The following is a 20,255-nucleotide window of genomic DNA, read 5'->3' on the forward strand; positions in this document are numbered from 1 at the left end:
CTGGCTACTTTGATTGGTGGGTTTTCCTTTACTCAGTCAGCATAAACAGTTCCCTGACTCTTGGGAACAACTGTGGATTGTCCAGCGTCCCTCTGGTGTCCTTGGAACTGGCAGTACACCCATGTCCATAGTGTGGGCCCCCATCGCTGACTGTCCCCACAACTCTTGTCTGAGGCCTCTTTCTTTGTTCGTTTCTTGGACCCTCATCGTAGGGCTACCACCCCTGCCCTTGCTCTTTGCTTGACAGAACACTAAGTGTGTTGGTTTTATGCGGCGGTGTTATGTTATTCATTGGGCAGCGCTGTTACTATGTCACGATGTATGACAAAACCCACTATAAAGGTTTATTAGGGGAAGGAGCTGAGGGGAATGTACTTTAGGCATATGGAAATGGTTGTACAGAGAGGGGAAGGAGGGAGCAGCCTGTGACCCACTTCTTACGAATTCCCTTGTACATTTGTATATGGGCTAATGGAGCTACGCATGTGCGTAGATTGCGTGATCACACAGCACAGGGATTATGTAGGATGTAAGGCCCTAGGATGACTAATTGGTTTTTTGTTTGTTTGTTTGTCATGGGTTTTTTTGACAGTGCATTCATGGTCATGTAGCTGTAGGGGAGTGTCTAGTAGCCTCGAATTCCAGCAGAGTGACTTGGGCAATTATTGATTCTTACTTAATCTCTGGGACACCTGAGATATTATAGCCATTGAAGTTTGTTTGTTTGTTTGTTTGTTTCAAATTCTTTTTTCTCTCTGTTGCAGCCATGGGTAATAAGGCCTCTAATCCTATAAGCCCCACATCTCCCCTGGGATGCCTTTTAGAAACCCTCAAACCTCTCAGCTTAATGCTCTTCTTACAGACTTCTAAGCTTCAACGCCTCACCTGCCACCTTTTTATAATAAACAAAAGGGAAGGATATTAGCAGTTCGGCATCTGTACTGACCTGCCCTTGGGGTCCTGACAGGATAGACCTCAGCTTCAGCCACTAAGAGCACTTCCTGTGCACATTCACTAAGTTTCCTTATAAAAGGCGGACTTGTACACTCCTGTTTCCTTTCTCTTCCTCGTCCTTATCCCCAGGGACTGGTCCCTGCCCCCTTCTCTCTCTTCTTCCCCTCAGTAAACCTCCCATGTGGCCCTGTTGTAGGGAGTGACTCCTTCCCGCCATTTTTTAAATGCAACACTTCAAAGGACAGATTTCTGAATATTCTTCTAGAAGTTACCAATCCTATTTGTCTATAGAAGCCATAGTTGAATACATTTGTGATCTAACAGCTTATATTATCAAGTTGAATCTTATTCACAGGCCAAAGTATGCTTTTGTTAATTTTACTGGTATTAATTAAAACATGGGGGGGTTGGGGATTTAGCTTAGTGGTAGAGCACTTGCCTAACAAGCACAAGGCCCTGGGTTCAGTGCTCAGCTCTGGAGAAGGTTAAAAAAAAAAAAAAAAAAAACCATGGAGCTAGGCATCTGGGCATCTATATCCAGGCATGCTGGTACATACATTTAATTCCATCACTCAAGAGACAGGCAGAAAGATCTCTTGAGTTTGACACCAGATTGGTCTACATTGTGAGTTCCAGGACAGCCAGGGCTATATAAAGACACCCTAACTTGCTGGTCGGTGGTGATGCACGCCTTTAATCCCAGCACTTGGGAGACAGAAGCAAGTGGATCTCTGTGAGTTCCAGGCCAGCCTGGTCTACAGAGCAAGTTCTAAGACAGGCTCCAAAGCTACACAGAGAAACCCTGTCTCAAAAAACAAAACAAAACAAAGATTATTAGGGAATCTTTTACCATCAGAGATTTTTCCATTTGATACTAGTATGTTTGTGGGGATGATCTTTGAAGTCTGACAGGTTCACACCACAGAATACTTTCTACTTCTCTGTCCAACTGAGTGAATCTTAAAATTCCTGTATAAGGGTCTCATTTTTCCCAGAGTTAAGCTTTAAATAAATATATGTGCTCGATATCACAGGCTGCAAAAGTCATTTTTCAAGCACAGTAGTTAGTTCAAAATGTAGTTACAGCCAGGCAGTGGCTGTACTCAAGAGGCAAAGGCAGGCAGATCTCTGGGTTCAAAGTCAGCCTGGTCTACAGAGTGAGTAGCCTAGGCTCCACAGAGAAACCCTGTCTCAAAACACAAAACAAAACAAAAAAACGTAGCTAAGATGGGTGCAAGGCTCTTGGCTATAATCTCAGCTACTATGACCAGCCTAAACTCTGTAGCAAGTTCTAAGCCAGCTTGAGCTTTCTAAGAAACAAAACCTATTCTGCTGTTGGTAGGTATTGCACTGCCTTGCTTCACGCAGATTACTTCCTTGTTATCCTTGCCCTGCAGATGAAGACCTACTCCTACCTAGCCTTGGTGGAGCCAGGATTCACACTGAGTTCCATCTGATTCTAGATAAAAGTCATGCCATAGTGCTGACTTGTGTGCCACAGGGCTGAGTCAGTTCACAGAGGACCTGTGTGCAGAGGACCTCACTGTTTTCCTGGTGAGGTGGTGCTAGTAGATTGACCAAAATGCAAGAAATTAACCGGGCGGTGGTGGCGCACGCCTTTAATCCCAGCACTCGGGAGGCAGAGGCAGGTAGATCTCTGAGTTCGAGGCCAGCCTGGGCTACCAAATGAGTTCTAGGACAGGCACAAAGCTACACAGAGAAACCCTATGGGGGGGGGGGAAGCAATTTTTGTCGACTCTTCTCACTAAAATAGGCTTTTCTACATTGACTATGTACTGGAAAGGATCATTCATGTGAGGGAGGGTGTTTTTTGATTTGTGACAAGCTGTTCTCATGTAAGTTTGTGTTTGTGTCAGTAGTTAAGGGCACTTGACACCCAATCCCTGATGACCTGAGTTCACTCCATGGAACCCAAGATAGGAAAAAATTGGTTCTTAAAAGTTGTCTTCTGACCCCCATACCATGCATATCCCTGCATTAATACAAATCACATATCACATATACATGATATTATAATTTTGCTTTAAACAATTTATTTTATCTTTATTTTATTTGCATTGGTGTTTTACCTGCATGTGTGTCTGTGTGAGGATGTCAGATCTTGGAGTTTTCAGACAGTTGTGAGCTGCCATTGAACCTGGCCAGGTTCTCTGGTAGAGCAGTTGGTGCTCTTAACCACTGAGCCATTACTCCAGCCCCATGATAGTATAATTAATAAAAAATTTTTAAATAAAAGAATGTACAAATCATAAATGTTTGCTTGATGAGTTTTAATAGAGATTATAGCCCCTATTAATAGTCTCCAGTCATGTTCTTCATCTCTGCACCTCCCAGGGTACAACTCTCCCAGCTTCCAATCACAGTGATTAGTTTACTGGTTGTAATCATAAGATCTTTGTCTGGCTTTCTTAGTACCATATATAAGATGTATGTGCACTGCTGTGAGTGATTATGTCTATTTTCTGTTTGCCATGTAGTTTTCATCTGTTCCACCTCCTAATTTGTGAATTCTCGTGTTGGTGAACGTTGGGTTGCCTTTTGAACTTGACTTATATGAGCAGCTAATTCAGCTGTGAACCAGTGGAAGCACATACGTCTCTTAGTGAATATGTGCATACGTTTTTAGTGTGTGCCCATAGAATTAAGATGGACCTAGGACATGCATATGTCCATACAGTAGATGCTGCCATAATGTCTGCAGTTTAGGCCTGTTTAAACTCTAGCAGATGAGGATAATCCTTTGTTTGCTTTTATTTTTTGTTTAAATCTCTTAGTAAAATTAGGAGCTGCATCCAATCCCTAGATTCAGGAAGCAGTTATAGGAAGATCATTGAAACTTGAAGACTACCTAGGTCTTCATCGAAAGTTGTGGGCTTGCCACAGCTACATAGCAAATTCATCTTCAAACAACTAAGTAATAATAATAATACAGGTTTGGTGGTGTGCACCTGTAATCCCCAGAACTCAGGTGACAGATAGGAGATTCGTTATAAATTCAAGGCAAAGTGGGCTAAATAGTGAGAATTGTCTTTAAAGAACAAGTTAAACTCACTGGTTTGTTTCATTTTGGTGTTTTTTTGTTTTGTTTTGTTTTGTTTTGTTTTTTTGGAGACAGGGTGTCTCTATATAGCTCTATATAGAACTAACTTTTTAAACCAGGCTGTCCTCAAAATCACAGAGATCACCTGCCTCTGTCTCCCAAGTGCTGAGGCTAAAGATGTGTACCACTACATCTGGCTAGGCCTCTTTTAAAGCTGGCTTACTCTATCTAACTAGTTAAAAACCTGGTCAGCCAGGTGTAGTGGCACTCGGGAGGCCAAGATGGGTGAGTTTGAAGCCAGCTTAGTCTGTTCCAGGACAACCTGTTTATAAACAAACAAACAAAAACAACGATAAAACCAGTGCGTTTGGTATATTAATTAGCATTAGCTAAGTGCCTATTGGTGTTTTACTTGTTTTAGCCCAGCTCTTAATATGTGTCCCTGGCTGGCCTCAAACTCAAGAGAGATTTGTCTGCCTCTGCTACCATGCCCAGCCTATCTAAGAGCCTTTAGAAGGAAGCTGGTGAGGAAGTCCATAGGGTTTGTCACTGTTAGAAGTTAGAAACTGGGAGCAAGGCTGTACTGTCTAGTGTTTAATGTCTGTCTGCTTGACACAAACTTGGACCTTCAGTTGAGGAGTTGCCTAGATGGTATTGTGTTATGCGTGTGTCTATGGGGCATTGTCTTGATTGAGATGGGAGGGCCCAACCCACTGTGGGCAACACCATTCCTTGGGCAGGTGGTCTCTGAGTCTATAAGAAAGCTAGCTGAACCATGGAGCTAAGGAGCAAGCCTGTTAGCGACGTTCATTCCTCCATGATTTCTGCTTCAAGATTCTTGTGGGGGTCCGTGGAAATCCAGGCCCCCACATATTCTAGGGTTCTTAGGAGGAAAAGAGAGAGATAGGAAAATATCAGGTAGAAAGAGAGACCTAGCCAGTGAGAAAAAAGACAGAAACACAGGATATAGCTTTGGGAGGGTCTGGATCAATACCCAACAACCTTGAAGGTTTATTCAAAACACTTTTTATAACTTGCCAAGGGGAGAGGCAGAAGAACTCCCCCTTGCTAGATCAAACCACACCATACAGTCAAGTGTAGACCCTTCCCATGACCAAATCATCTTATATAACCCTGCTGGGTAAAGCAAGCTCAGATTCTCTGACCTCCACAGATTCTGCATTGAACTTCTGCCCTTATTTCCATCAATTTCCTGGAAGTGTAAATTGAAATTAACCTTTTCCTCCCCAAGTGGGTTTTGCTTATGATTTAACACAACAACAAAAAACTAACACAAAATCCTTCCAACTAACATTTTCTGAGTTTTAGAAAAGTTTATAGATGAACTGCAGACAGTGGTGCATGCCAACTCATGGGAGACAGTAGATTGCCAGCCTAGGCTGCATGGGAAATTCTAGGCCAGCCAGGACTTCATAGTGAGACCTTGTCGCACCAGTTCTACTCTAGTAATAGAAAAGTCACCTGCTGTGGTAAGGCACACACCTGTAATCTGCCTGAACATTCAGGAGGCAGAGAGTTCAAAGCCTGGGCTTCATAACAGGAGCCTATTTCCCAAAACCAGGAAGAAGCCTAGTTGCTTTTTTTTTTTTTTCTTCACATTTAAATTAGGACCTGAGGATCATTATCAGGTAACTGGGTAATGTTTGATATTTGGCCAGAATTTATGTTGTGTGAATTGGTAGAAAAGAGAGCCAAGACAGATATGTTGCTCAGTGATTAATTCATACGGCTTTTCAGAGTAAGTTTACTTCCTATGCAACCATGAGAACCTGAGTTCAGATCCCAACACCCACACAAGCCACATGTGGTCTTTGGCATACCTCTAACCCCATCACTGTTACAGGAGGGGCACAGAAGACTCACTGTGGCTTGGTAGTTGCCACCATAGCTGAAAAGCCCAATCTCCAGGTTCAGAGAGAGATGCCATCCCAAAAAAGAATAAAGTGGTGGATGACAATACTCCTAAGCATCCTCCTCTGGCATATGTGTGTGTCTGCAGAGTCCTGTGTACCTCCCCCCCACACACAAGACCAAAAATGTTCATCGATAGTGATTAAAGTAGTTCATCCAGGTATGGTAGCACTTGTAAGGTAGAGACAGGAAGACCAGCCACAGCTGCATAGTGAGACCCTATCTCAACAACATGAAATTACTGTTCATTGTCTCCTAGGCTTGGAGCACAAAAGGTGCTGAGCATCCAAGTTGTTGACATCTACTCTGTGAACTGCAACTCTAAACATAGTGCATATGCTTAGATTTTTTTTTGCCTCTTCCTTTGAGGGCACTAAGTCCTATCTGCTACATGTTTCTGTCGTGCTTTATTAGCTTTCATCTCTGATTATATCTCACATTTATTCAGATGGATCCCAAGTTAGTTTTTTCATAACAAACAAGAAGGCCATGTAGTATAGTGTTTAGTTTTATTTTGTGTTTTTTGTTTTATTGTTTTATGTATTTTGAGAGTTTGCCTGCATGGATGTCTATGCACCACTTGTATGCCTTTGTCCTTAGAAGCCAGGGGAGGGCATTCCATCTCCTAGAACTGTAGTTACAGGTGGTTGTGAGATGACATGTTCATACTGCGAATTGAACCTAGGTCCTCTGGACAAGGGACCAGTTTTCTCAACCACTAAGCCATCTCTCCAGCCCCATTTTTATATTTAATTGTGTGTGTGTGTATCTCTGTCTGTGTGTAGATGTCAGAGTGAATGCAGCTACCCTTGAAGGCTGAAGACCAGAGGCTTTGGATCCTCTGGAACTGGAGTTACAGGCAGTTGTGAGCTGCCGAGCATGGGTGCTAGGAACTGTACTTCGGTTCTCTGGAAGAGCAGCGTGTTCTCCTAAACACTGAGCTAACTCTTCACCCCAGAGTGTTTCTGCTCTGTGGTCGGCACATCTATTTTTACCTTGTCTCAACGTTTGTGAACTTGTTAGGAGAAGCAGCACTGCATTCATCTTCTCCCCTTAAGCTGTAAAATGGTACTTAACAGTTTTTCAGCTAAAACTTAACTACTGGGGCTAGAGAGGTGGGTCAGCAGTTAAGAGCATGACTGCTCTTTTAGAGGACCCAGGTTCAATTCCCAGCATTTATATGGCCGCTCATACCTGTCTGTAAGTCCAGTTCCAGGGCTTCTGACACTCTCACACAAAGGTACATGCAGGCAAAACACCGATGAACATAAAGGTAAATTTTGAGAGAGAGAGAGAGAGAGAGAGAGAGAGAGAGAGAGAGAGAGAGAGGCTATTTGCTAAAAAAAAATTAAAAACAAAAACAAAAACTTAACTGCTTCTGCCTGTGATACCCTATAAACTGAGTAGTCATTATACCAATCAGTTGTTAAAGATTGTTAGTCATCAGGCTTCACAAGCCCCTTTACCTAAGGTAAAATACTCTTTACCCTTAGCCCCTTCCCTGGCCTACCAACCAGTTCTTGTGTGAGCCATTTGTTGGTGTTGCCCAATTATGCTTGACTTTTTGGTGTTCACAAATACATAGATAACCACAGTGGAGAGTGGACTGGTTGGTGACCATTATGTGTGGGCTCTGGTACAGCTCTGATAGCACATGTCTAGCATGTGCAAGGCCCCGTGATCCATCTGTAGCACCACCACAAAAGAAAGTAATCAGTGTGGTTTGGTGAGAAGATGTTATCTATAAAATGTTACTTCAATAACAAAAGTAGGGCATGTCTTTCAGCTGAGGTACTAGGCACTTCACTTACTGTTCTTCATTTTCTTGACATAAAAATCAAGATGGTTTTACTCTGTAGCCCAGGGCAGCCTCCAATCCATGGTCTTCCTGGCTCAAGCTCTTTTTTTTCCCCCCTCAAGACATTGTGTGGCTACTGCCCCACCCCCATGTGAGTGGATGGGTTGTTGGAGAAGAGGGCATTGAATGCCCTGGAGCTGGAGCTTCAATTACTTGGTTGTAAGTTGGTATGAGTATTGGGAACTGGGCTTAGGTCCTCTCTGAAGAGCAGGTGTACTTAACTTCTGTACCAACCCTCCACACCCAGCCCTTGCCCCTTAGTTAAACCCAGTTTCAGAACCCTACCCATAGTAATGCAGTATTCACAAAAGGATAAAAAGCATTTGTGCTTCCTAGCCAGTACTGTGGACTCAGCCCCACGCTGAAACATCAGCCTTGTTTGTTGTCTGTGCTACCTCTTGTCCTGCTTATACTATCTTGACAGTGAGGCCCCCGTCCTGACAAAGAGCATCTGTGACAGGCACCCCGGGAAGCTGCTGTGGGGAAGAAGCCTGGGCTCCCCTCACTTGGCCCCCATTGTGTTATTTCCGTTCTTCTGGGGACTCGGCCAGAAGACGTCTGTGCATGGTTAGAAATGGATGGATGACACATGCTGAGGACTAGATAGTCACAGGCTCCTTTACAGTTCCTCTCTTCCAACCTACATCTTCCAGTGACTGAGAAATAAAATCCTTAGATAATATCCCAGTAGCATGGTAGGTGTAAGGCTTTAGTAAAAGATCTAATAAACATGGGAGTGTGGGGGCTTTTTCTACTAGCTAAACCTAATTTTAGCAAACCTTTCCATTTTCCAGGCTTCAGATGCCTGCTGTTTAAAAAACGCTGTATGTAGGTCAGACTCCCACCATCCTAGGTTTTGCCACTGCTTTTTGAAGCTTGCTCACTCTCTCTCCTCCCTCTTTTTTTCCCTTCCTCTCACCTCTTTCTTCCTCCTCCCACCTCAGAAAAAGAAATACCCCCACCCCCTGTTTTTGTGTGTGTGTATTAATGAACTACGTATGGACACACTTTTTATTTTGTTCAGTATTACCTCCTTGGTATTTGAGGTTTATGTGAGCCAAACTTTAAGCTTATGAGAATTAATAAGACTATCTTGAGACTGTTATTTTTTTTTAAGTGGTGATGCTTGTGTCAAGTACCACCAAAGTGGGGGGGATTTGTCGTGTGTGTGTGTGTGTGTGTGTGTGTGTGTGTGTGTGTGTGTGTGTGTGTGTGTGTTTCGAGACAGGGTTTCCCTGTGTAGCTTTGCGCCTCTCCTGGAACTCACTTGGTAGTCCAGGCTGGCCTCGAACTCAAACTCACAGAGATCCGCCTGCCTCTGCCTCCCAAGTGCTGATTTGTCTTAATTTCTATTTCAAATTTGATCCTCCCAAATCATCTTTTCTGGAGCTGTGGGGATGTCGTTGTTGGGCAAACTGCTTGCCAGTGCCAGCATAAAGGCCTCTGATTAATTCTAGTCCTTCCGTACAGACTGGTCTGACATCGCACACTTGCAAATCCAGGGCTGGGAGGTGTAGGTGGGGATCCTGGGGCTTGCTGGGTCACAGAAGCAGAAGGAATTGTTTGACTCTAGCCTCCCCTCTTTTGCTGCCACCCTCTCCAGTGAAAATGGCTTTATGACCCCGTCATGACAATAGGAGAGAAGGTATTTTCACCTTCAGACTTCACAATAAGTGAAGCCAAGAATTTGCTTGCTTTTGTTTGTTTTAGATGTTGACCTCATAGATTTGAGAAACCCCAAAACTGCCCTGTCCTAGCTTGCTGTTCTAGAGATATGGGGAAATAGGTGAGTGGGCCAAATATAGCTGTGGAAATGATACTACTTGACCTTAGAGCAAGAACCCATGGGCTTATGTGATGGATAAACATCACTTCATAAAGTCTGCCAGATTGTTTCTTGAATGGCTTTTTCTCTGGTGGAACACACTCTTATCTATGAGGTTACTTCAGAAAGCTGGCTAGGGGCAAATCACTAATCCATTGGTGGAGGGCTTACATTACAGTCTCAGCAGATCCAGTTCCCCCATTACTCAGGAAGTTACTCCTTTCACTTCTTCCCTTTTCTCCAGCAGGGAAAACAGTCCAAATTGGATTGAATGAGTTCATACTTTTAAAGCTCTTAAAATGCCCAGAACATAGTAGCATATGTTTCATGCATTAGATTTCTGGATCATCATAAGTTTATCACACATTTGGTATAACTTAAAACAATAAAAGATTGGGCTTGAGATATAGTTCAGTTGGTAGAGGGCTTGCTGAACATTCATGATGACTTCAATGTAATTCCTAGCACCATATTAAAAAAAAAATGCATCAAAACACATAAAAACCCCTACTTGCCAGGCGGTGGTGGCGCATACTTTTAATCCCAGCACTCGGGAGGCAGAGCCAGGCGGACCTCCAGTTCCAGGCCAGCCTGGTCTACAGAGCGAGATCCAGGACAGGCACCAACACTACACAGAGAAACCCTGTCTCATAAAACAAAGCAAAACAAACAAAAACCTACTTGTAATCTCAACATTCAAGAACTAGAGGCAAGAGTATCAGAAGTTTAAAGTCATCCTCAGCTACAAGGAGAATGTGGGGCTATTCTGGACTAAGTATGAGATGTGAATTTTTGCGTATAAATTTTTTAAAGACATTTTGATGGGCTGTAGTTAAGAGCACTGGCTGCTCTTCCAGAGGATCTGGGTTCAATTCCCAGCAACCACATGGCAGTTCACAACTGTCTGTAACACCAGTTCCAAGGAATCTGACTTTCACACAAATATAATGCAAGCAAAACACCAATGCACATAAAATAAAAAATAAATTTAAAAAAACATTTCAAGTACTTGAATATTTTTAATTTCAAATTGGAGGTTATGGCTGTTGAGCTGGTAAAACAGTTTTTATTTTAAAAAAAATACTGAAGGGTGGGCAGGAAAGTTGCCTCAGCAGTTAAGAGCACTGACATCTTTCCAGAGGACTGGGGTTCAATTCCCAGGACCCACATGGCAGCTCACAACTATCTGTAATTCCAAGATTTGACATCCTCACATAGACATACATGCAGGTAAAACACCAATGCACATAAAATAAAATAAAAATTATTAAAAAAAATATTGAAGGGGATGGAGAGAGATGGCTCAGAGGCTAAGAGCACTGGTTGTTCTTCCAGAGGTCCTGAGTTCAATTCCCAGCAACCACATGGTGGCTCACAACCATCCGTAATGAGACCTGGCGCCCTCTTCTGTGTACATAATAAATAAACAAATCTTTAAAAAGTGTGTGTGTGTGTGTGTGTGTGTGTGTGTGTGTGTGTGTGTGTGTGTTGAAGGAAGCAGGTGTGGTAGTGCTGCTCTTCGCCTTTAATTCTAGCACTCAGGTTTGGGGTTAAGGTTAGGCAGAGGCAGGCAGATCTCTGAGTTCAAGGCCCATGCAGCTGGGGATACATAGTGAGATAAGTCTCAAGTAAACAATAAATAAATAGAAATGTTGTGAGTGTGATATAGTGAAGACTTTGATGCAGACTTTTATTTGGTCAGATTAATAGGTAAGAAGAACTGGGCCTTGAGTTGGAAGACTTGAATATATTTTTTGATTTCCCTTCCTCTGTCCATAAAAGCTTTGGAACCATGCATGGTGGCACATAGCTGTCATTCTATCACTTAGACCGCTGAGGCAGGAGGATTATCACAAGTTCATGACTAGTAAGTACATAGTAAGCTCCAAGCCAACCTGGACTATATCCCAAGATCCTACATGAAAAAACAAGCTGAGCTTCCATTTTCCCTGTAAGATTATTTATATATATATATATATGGGCTCGGTTCCTAGTTTACTTTCTGTTGTAATGAAATACCATGGCCAATGCAACTTGAGGAAAAAGTTGCACTTCCCAGTTCCAGCCCATCACCGAGGGAAGTCAGGGCAGGACCTGGAGTGAGTCGGGAACCGTGAAGGAACACTGTTTTCTGTCTTGCTCCACAGCATTCTTAGACTTCTTTTTTAGAAGACCCAGGACCACCTGCCCAGTGGTAGCACCACCCACGGTGTGCTGGGCACTCCCACATTAGTCATTGGTCAAAAAAGTCCACCCCAGAAAGGCCCCAGGCAGTTCCTCAGTCGCTGCTCCCTCCCTCCCTCTTCCTCTCCCTGCCACTCGGGCATATTAAAGGAGCCACTGACAAAGGAAGGCACTGTTTAAAGAATCAGTCACCCTGATCCTAACGAAAGCCGTGCAGCTAAGGAGGACGACTGTCTGGTGTTTTCCTAACAGTCTTGGGAAACTGAGTAACTTGCCTAGGAACGCATAACCCAGGAGAGGCCGAAGTGGAAGGAAGACCGTGGCCTCTGAGTTTCCTTACTTTGCTTGCCGGGTCTGTTTCCTAGACTGTTGACTGGGGTGTCTCCTCGGCCCGTGATTTCAGCAGACCTTTCCTGGGACCAGAATGTGAAACTGAGCTGTGAACTGTGTGATGCCGATGTGTGCACACTCTTCCCCCCTTGGGTTCTCTCTTATCTCGTGGTGGCTGTGAGTTCCATGTAACTTTCCTAAGACTCTGGCCTGGCCGGTCCTGGTGGAGGAGGCAGCATGAGGTAGATAAAGCCCATGTTGTTAGAAAGCCGGTGTTCTTTCCTTTATCATAAGACTGGAAGTGTTCCTTTGTCTCCAGGCTAGAGTTTCGTGCTTTTGTATTCAGAAGTTAGCTGCCTACCTACATCAGTGACTGCTTACATTCTACAGTGTGGCAAAGTTAATCCATGGAAAACATCATTCAGTAGCAGAATCTAAATACTATCTGAGTCTTCAGAGAAAAAGATTGTTAGGAGTCTAATGTCTCATTTTGCAATTAAATAAAGAGACATGTTACTTGTTCTGTCTCCCATCATTAATTTAAAGACTGAGAAGAGATGCAGTTTTCTGTCCATCCCAGGGCCATACTTCATGGAGTCCCTAGGGAATCCTCCAGTTCAGGGAGAGATTGGAATTCAAATTTGAACCTTTTACAATGGTGGTTTCTGGGCCACAGATTCCTAGGAAAGCCTCTTTCTCTGTGGTCTGGGTGTTGTGTGTGATGTGATTCAGTGATGCTTTCTTTGGGATGTTCCCTCTTTGTGCTTGCTTACTTGCTCGCTGACTTCTGAGATGGGCTGGTGTATGTTAGGCTGGCTTCATACCCACTCTTTCTAGCCAAAGAATTACTTTTAAATCTTGCTCCTACCTTCCAGATCCTAGATTATAGGCATATACCACAACTCTGTTCATGCCGTACCTGGGATTGAGCTCACAACCTCTTGTGTGAGAAAGCATTCTTATCAGAGTTTATATAACAATTGAGCCATGACATTATAACAATTGGTTTTGCTTGTTTGTTTTGTTGTTGTTTTTGTTTTTCAAGACAGGGTTTCTCTATAGCTTTGAAGCCTATCCTAGAACTCACTCTGTAGACCAGGCTGGCCTTGAACTCAAAGATCTGCCTGTCTCTGCCTCCTGAGTGGTGGGCTTAAAGATATTGGACACCACCACCCATCACTAAATAAATCTTCATTTATATCCTACAATCATGTACATTAAGTTGGTTATTTCTTCCCCCCCCCACCTCCCCAATACATGTATACTTATAATACTTTAATCTCTACCCACAGGTCAGATGCCAGGCCCTGGCTCTATGATGCCTGGGCAGCCCATGCCAGGCCGCATGATTCCTACTGTGGCAACTAACATTCACTCTACTGGAAGTGGCCCTGCCCCTCCTGGTATGCCTCCAATGCCCGGAAACATCTTAGGACCCAGGGTACCCCTTACAGCACCAAATGGCATGTGTAAGTAGCACATTGGGAAGATATTTCCCCAGCATCCTGCTTTGGGGGTGGGGATGAGGGGCTTCTGATAAGGAAGAAAGGCTTTCTTCTCTTCATGAGATGTAGCAAGCTCATAGACAGTCCAGCCGTCGACAGTGAGTTGTTGGAGATGCTTTTTGGTGTGAAACTCAGGTTGTATACTCTGTACTGTAGTCTGTGGGTAACCACGTGTTTCTCTGTCACACATTATTAGATGAGACACGTTTGAATCTCAGTTGACATGCATAGCTCCTGGCTGTCATTCCCCTACAAGAACTTGTATGTTACAAGGTTAAAAGTGGTGAGTTGGCTCAGGAGGCAGAGGCAGGGAGATCTCTGAGTTCGAGCCAGCCTGGTCTACACAGTGAATTCCAGGACAGTCAAGGCTACACAGAGAAACCCTGTCTTGTAGGGAAAAAGTGATGAGTTGGGGGGAAAAAAGAAACTGGACCAAGCATAGTGTACTCCTTTAATCCCAGCACTTGGGAGCAGAGGCAGGTGTGAGCTGTCCTTGTCTACATGTGGAGCTCCAGGCCAGCCAAAGGCTACATAGTAAAACCTCTTTCAAGAAAGAAAGAAAAAGATGAAGCAGTTTAGAGATGAAAGTAAACTCTTAGAGCTAATTGACAGATTAGTAGTCCCATATAGACTTGAGAAGCAAGGGCTCAGGGGTTGTGTACAAATGGAATATGAGCTAGCTAGGGAGTGCTAGTGCACTCAGTAGTAGCATTGCTCTGAGCTTGGGGTTAGAGCCCTCCCCACCCCAGCTGTAAGCCTTGACCTCCTTCCACAGGGTTGCATCATAGGTTCCAGTCTTGTAGAAGGATCCTGCCATAATCTTTAGTTCTTGAAGAAGTTGGTGTGTGTGGCCAAAAGTTAGCTCCTGTTCACTGACTGAATAAGAATCATTGGCCTGTAGGGTGGTGGTACATGCCTTTAATCCCAGGGAGGCAGAGGCAGGCAGATTTCTGTGAGTTTGAGGCTAGCTCGGTCTACAGAGTGAGTTCTAGGACATCCAGGACTGTTAAACAGAAAATAAAGTTATGAGAGATGGCTGGTGAAATGTCTCAGCAGGTAAAGGTGCTTGCAACCAAACCTGATGTGAGTTTGATTTCTGGGAACCTGCATGGTGGAGTAGAGAACTAACTCACACACAGTCTCTTTGGCTTCAGCACACACGCTATAGCATCAACACAACTATGTATGCATGTGTGACACACACAGGGAACTTCAGAATACTTTGGATGCTCTGTAATATTCCAGGAGATATCCTCTCAGGGAAGCTAAGACAAAGCAGATGCATAGAAGAAAGTCTTGGTTTAACTGAGTTTATAGAATCTCATCCCTATGAAAATATTTCCCTTGAGCTTTTGGTCAGATATCATAGTAAAGTGGCTAAGAAAATGCTTGTCACACCCCCTCTCATGTAAGAAAGAATTGGCTTTGCAAGAGAGCTGACCCAGTAAGCCATCTCTGGTGCACAGATACTATCACTGGTCTACATGAAGTGTTTCACCATGCATGAACAGGGTCTTTAGGGAATCTGAGCCCTGACTTGACTCTTCGGCCATGAACAGGCCACGCTGCATGAGTAGCTTCTTGTCCTCAGGGCTTAGTCTCCTTCCTAAAGATCGCAAAGGAGGAAATGATTGGATTGGGAATGTCTGAAAAGCTGGAGAGGTTTGATAGAAGCCTCTCGGGAGTGTGGATGGGTGAATGCCTGGTTAGTGTAGCTAGACTCTAATTATTTGTTTGATATGTTTTCATTTCTGGAAAGATCTAGAGGTTTTAAAGCCTTGGATTAAACGATCTCTAGAGTTCCTTTGTATGCTAAAGCTGCTAGAGTTGAAATAGAAAAGAAGCCCAGACACTCACACTAATTGTTCCCTTCAGGACCTGACCTAGTTTGGGCCAGAAATCCAAGGATGGCAGTTGAGGGGCTGTGAGGGTTTCCCAAGACTGTGGGCCTTGTCAGCAGCTGCCTCAGGGGAGTTCTGTGGCCCTGGTGGAAACAGTTAATCAGCAAGAAGTTATTGATAATCTCTCCTGTGCTTAGCTAGGCTAGACACCATGAAATAAAGGAAGATAAAGATACAGAGCTAGCCCATGAAGACTCTGATTATTTAATTGAAGAAACACAATTAGTAGAACAGTTAGAATACAATAAAGTGGAAATACAATTAAGTTCTTAAAAAAAAAAAAGTCTGGCATGATTCTTGGAATGAGTGGTCCTTCAAGAACGGTGGATGAATTCCACCACTTCCTCTCCTACTTCTTAGGTTAGGGTAGGCCGCCACATGAGCCCCAGCTGGTTGGCTTCTGTATACTTGACTTCAGAGTAGCAAGCCTCTGAGCTCACATCATTTGCCTGCTGCAAAGAAAGTCACTTCCTGAGCTAGGCATGGTGGTACATGTCTTTAATCTTAGCACTATGGCTGAGGCAGGCAAATCTCTGAATTTGAGGCCAGTCTAGTCTACATAGCAAGTTCCAGACCAGCCAAGGCTATATAGTAAAACCTTATCCCCCCCACCCCCAAACAAAACAACTCCTTCCTGTCACTTTCCATTGAATGGATTCTTTCCCAAGCCTCCCTGTTTCCAGCAATAACTAGTTACCTTGAATGTGTTTGCAGATCCTCCTCCACCACAACAGCAGCCTCCGCCTCCGCCTGCAGACGGGGTCCCTCCACCTCCTGCTCCAGGCCCACCAGCCTCGGCCACTCCTTAGCCTGGAAGATACAGGGAGCCTCCACACCCACCACAAGCTGAAATGGGGATGGCAAGACTTGTGTCTCAGCTTCCTTGGTTTTCTTTTGGATTTTTTTTCCCCCTCAGAGCCCCAAGCATGAGTCCCATGTCTCTCTGCTCTTGAAAACTTCATGTGTCAGGTCTTTAGCTGATACTCAGTGGGGAGGCTGTGGTGACTAGTGTGCCCTAGTCATTTGAAAAGTAACCCATGTCCCCCTGCCCCAGTCAGTGTGGCGGGTGTTTGGCATTTGGTCTGCAGGTCCTGTTGACATTAGTATTCTCTATCTCTTTGTTTTGTTTTATGCTTCGGTGAATAATTCTCTGTAATTACTCTCCTTTATTCCCCTGTTGTTTTTAAGGAGAGCATCCTCAGTTAATAGAAACCAAAAAAAAAAAAAAAAAAAAAATGGTGATGGGCAGAAGGAGACAGCGCAGAGGGACACACCTTAAGGCATTAAAGTGACCTTATTTCTATCTGAGCTAAGAGTGGTGCTACCGGTGAGGTTCCTGGGGCTTGCACCACACATAATGCACCCAACTGAGAAGAGCTGAGGAGGAAGGAGGCATCCTGTTGATTGTATTCCCTGGCAAGGACTGTGAAAGACTCCACTGTCTGGAAGAGCATACCGCTGTACCTAGTATGTGGTCGCAGAGAGCACAAACATTGGCAGAGCCCTCCTTCTCTTCCCCCACTGTTGTGGGTTTCTGTGCAGAAGATTGCACAGAACCAGGGTGGCTTTCTAAGGACAGTGTCAGCTTTAAAGGTAGGAATTTGGAGAGGCATTCCCTAGGTTTTCCAGACTAGCCAGGAAAGTTAAAGGGTCTGCGGCCCTACCTACACACTTTTAGGAGTCCTACCCAACCCACACACACATCCTCTCCCTCATCACCTTCCATCTAGCTGAACTTTATACATGTTTTTTTAAACCTTCCTCCTATAAGAAAGGAAAGGGGAAAAAAACCTTTATTAACGTAAGTAAGTAGATTGTGCTAAACCTTTTATCTCATGAAACTTGGTTAGGAGGCTGGAGGTACAAGTCCCTAAACTACCTCTTGCTGTAGCCAGGGTGAGTGGGATTTCTTGAAGCGGTACTAAGTGGGGCACACTCCGCAGACTTCTGTACCTTCTTTTTCTGAGCCCTCAGGTCCATCTGTCACGGGGTTGTGGAGAATATGCTGAGGGCACAAGGACCTCACTTGGCTCCAAAGCATCATGCTCACACTGGGAGGGTGGAATACCATTCCAGAGGAAGAGCCACAGAAATGCCTTAATTTGAGCCTGGATCTGCCCCTGCTGATGAGTGATTCGATAGTTACTGGCTTTGTCAGCTTGCCCTTCCCTCCCTTCTGTCCTTCCTGAGTAGCAAGAGGGTGTTCTGGTGAAGCTTCACTTGAAATGGCAGTTTTGTTATTGAGAATGCAAGGTAGAGCATCTTATGGATATCTTTTTCTGTGTGTTTTAAAGCTTTACATATGAGATGGTGTAGGGGATGTCTGTAACACCTTAGAACCCTTAATTTTTGCGTCAGAACATAAAAATCCACAGTTGAGATTTGCCTTTGAGACCCTCAGGTTTGCTTGTCCAGGTGGCCTTGGTCGCCGTCTGAGTCCTGGGGTACTGGAGCTAAGGAAACCTTATTCCTTTCTTGTGTGCACTCTAAACTCTTGGAGAAGAAATGGAAATGAGCTTGTTCCTTGGGAAGTTACTTAACTCATTTGCCTCCAGGAAGACCCCAGTGCCTTTTTACAGTGGCCAGGGTTTCCTACTTCCCTCCATTCTCTCCCAAAGGAAACTCACTCCAGTGCTCGCCTTTCCCCTGGAGTGGTAGAAGGGGAACGGGATTCTGCTTCACACTGTGGTCCTTTATAACCTCAGGTCTGTAATGTGATCACTTCCCAGTTTGAAAGATAAGTGGAAATACTTCTGCAGCGCTTGGAACCTGCAGAAGCTGAGTTCATCGCAGCTCTTTCCATGTCTGTCGATTGGGCTTCATTCCTCTAATAATTCCCATCCGATTCTGTGAGGGCTGGGCTGGGGTACGGTGTGGCTTTTGTACAGATGTTTCTCAGTATGGAAATTTTTGTTTTGTTTTCTTGTTTTGTTTCTAATTGAGGGGAGGGAGTTTTGAGAGTTTGAGGAGAAAATGAATGAAAGTGGTTTAATTTCCCTCTTTTTCATTAAATAAATGATAAACCATTTTACGAATTCTAGTCTCATTCTCTGCATTCATCCATTCATTTCACACTGTGTCCTGTAAGAACCTAAATACTCAGCCTCACTTGGGCTTGGTCAGCAGTTAAAATTCCATGTCTCAGACGTACTAGATTGATCCTTTTCAAGGTGCTTCAGGACTGAACGTAAAGTCGAATGTCTTACCCACTCGGATGCCTTCCCCTTCAGTCAAGGAAAGATGAACGAATGCTCTTCAGACCGGGCTTACCTGACATCCTGGTCCTCCCAAGAGGAATGGTCTTGCTTACTAAGGTGGAGTATCGGGTGCAGGTTAGATGGCTCCAGGTTGGAAGTAGGCTTTTCTAGCAGAAGCTTCCATGAACGTGACCTACTACAAGGACAATTCTGAGTACCACAGCAGCAAATCCTGGCCTGAAAGGAAAGAAATACTGGTTTTCAAGATGGTTTTGAATCCAGAGAAACAAGAGAATTCTGTCTGCTTGGGAAGCGCCTCTGGCAGAGAGCTAACACTGGCCAGGTCTCATGATTCTGAGTCTCCGAGAGGTGAGAGGGAAGTTAATCCTTGATCCACGCTAACCAAAGACTACTTCGTAAACTTGAACATGAGTCCTTTTTCTTTTTGGTAAGTATAAAATCTTTTTTCTTTTTTTTAAGGCATAGCAGACCATGTGCCACCCACCAGTCTTCCATGTGTTTCTCAAATTATTAGTATTAATTCTCTAAATTCATTAAAATTAATAATTTTCAAACCTGACTGTGTATCCACCTATAAAGGTGCTTGCCACCAGGCCTGATGGCAAGAGTTCAATCCCTGGACGACCCATACATTGGAAGAGAACGACTCCCGAAAGCTGTCCTTGACCTTCACATACACACTGGAGGTATAACACATATATACACATAAGTAAATTCATCTTATTTTTGACATAGAGTCTTACTATGTAGACCAGGCTGGTCGTGCGCTAATGGAGATCCACCTGCCTCTCAAGTACTGGGATTAAAGACACATGCCACCACATCTGGCTTTAATTTTTTTCTCCTTAAGAAAGTGGTGTGAGCCGGGTGGTGGTGGCACATGCCTTTAATCCCAGTACTCGGAGCAGAGCCAGGCAGATCTCTCTGAGTTCGAGGCCAGCCTGGGCTACCAAGTGAGTTCCAGAACAGGCACCAAAACTACACAGAGAAACCCTGTCTCAAAAAGAAAAAAAAAGGTAGTATGTTACAACACTCTCTACAGGTCCTCATGGAATTTCACCCAATAAAAATTTGACATCCTGCTATGTTTGAGGTACATAATTTTGTATGCAAGGACATCAGAGTCGCAAATAAACTGGCAAGGCTGTACTATCCAGGCCACCAGAATGAAACAGTTATTAAATAGCATTTCACATAAGGCCAAGCATTCTTGAAGAAAATAAAAGTAACCTAGAATATCCTGAAGGCACGGCGTGGTGATACATGCCTGTAATCATAGCTCAGGAGGATCCCAAGTTTGAGACTTAACTGCTGTACATAAGACCTATCTCCAAAAAAAAAAAAAAAAATTATTTCCTTGAGAAAACTGGGGGATAATATATAAAATATGACTGACTGACATACTATAATTTTCTATATAATCTGAATTCAATCTCCACTGGCAAGTATGGAATGGCTTCTGGTGTTCTGCATGTGATATCCTGGGG

The 20,255-nt window shown here is 43.9% G+C and overlaps 1 protein-coding gene across 1 annotated transcript in view; it reads left to right on the forward strand.

The window, feature by feature from the left end:
• The window catches only part of Smarcc1 (SWI/SNF related, matrix associated, actin dependent regulator of chromatin subfamily c member 1), a 124,745-nt gene extending 106,185 nt beyond the window's left edge, over positions 1-18,560 (forward strand). The window contains exons 27-28 of the mRNA XM_036194083.1: positions 13,437-13,613; positions 16,265-18,560. Of these exons, the coding sequence (XP_036049976.1) occupies positions 13,437-13,613; positions 16,265-16,359 (272 nt within the window). The 3' untranslated portion in view covers positions 16,360-18,560. The remainder of the gene's footprint in view (positions 1-13,436; positions 13,614-16,264) is intronic.
• The last annotated feature ends 1,695 nt before the right edge of the window (positions 18,561-20,255 follow it).

This window comes from Onychomys torridus, chromosome 7 (assembly GCF_903995425.1).
Source record: "Onychomys torridus chromosome 7, mOncTor1.1, whole genome shotgun sequence".
In the NCBI taxonomy this organism is placed as follows: Eukaryota; Metazoa; Chordata; class Mammalia; order Rodentia; family Cricetidae; genus Onychomys; species Onychomys torridus.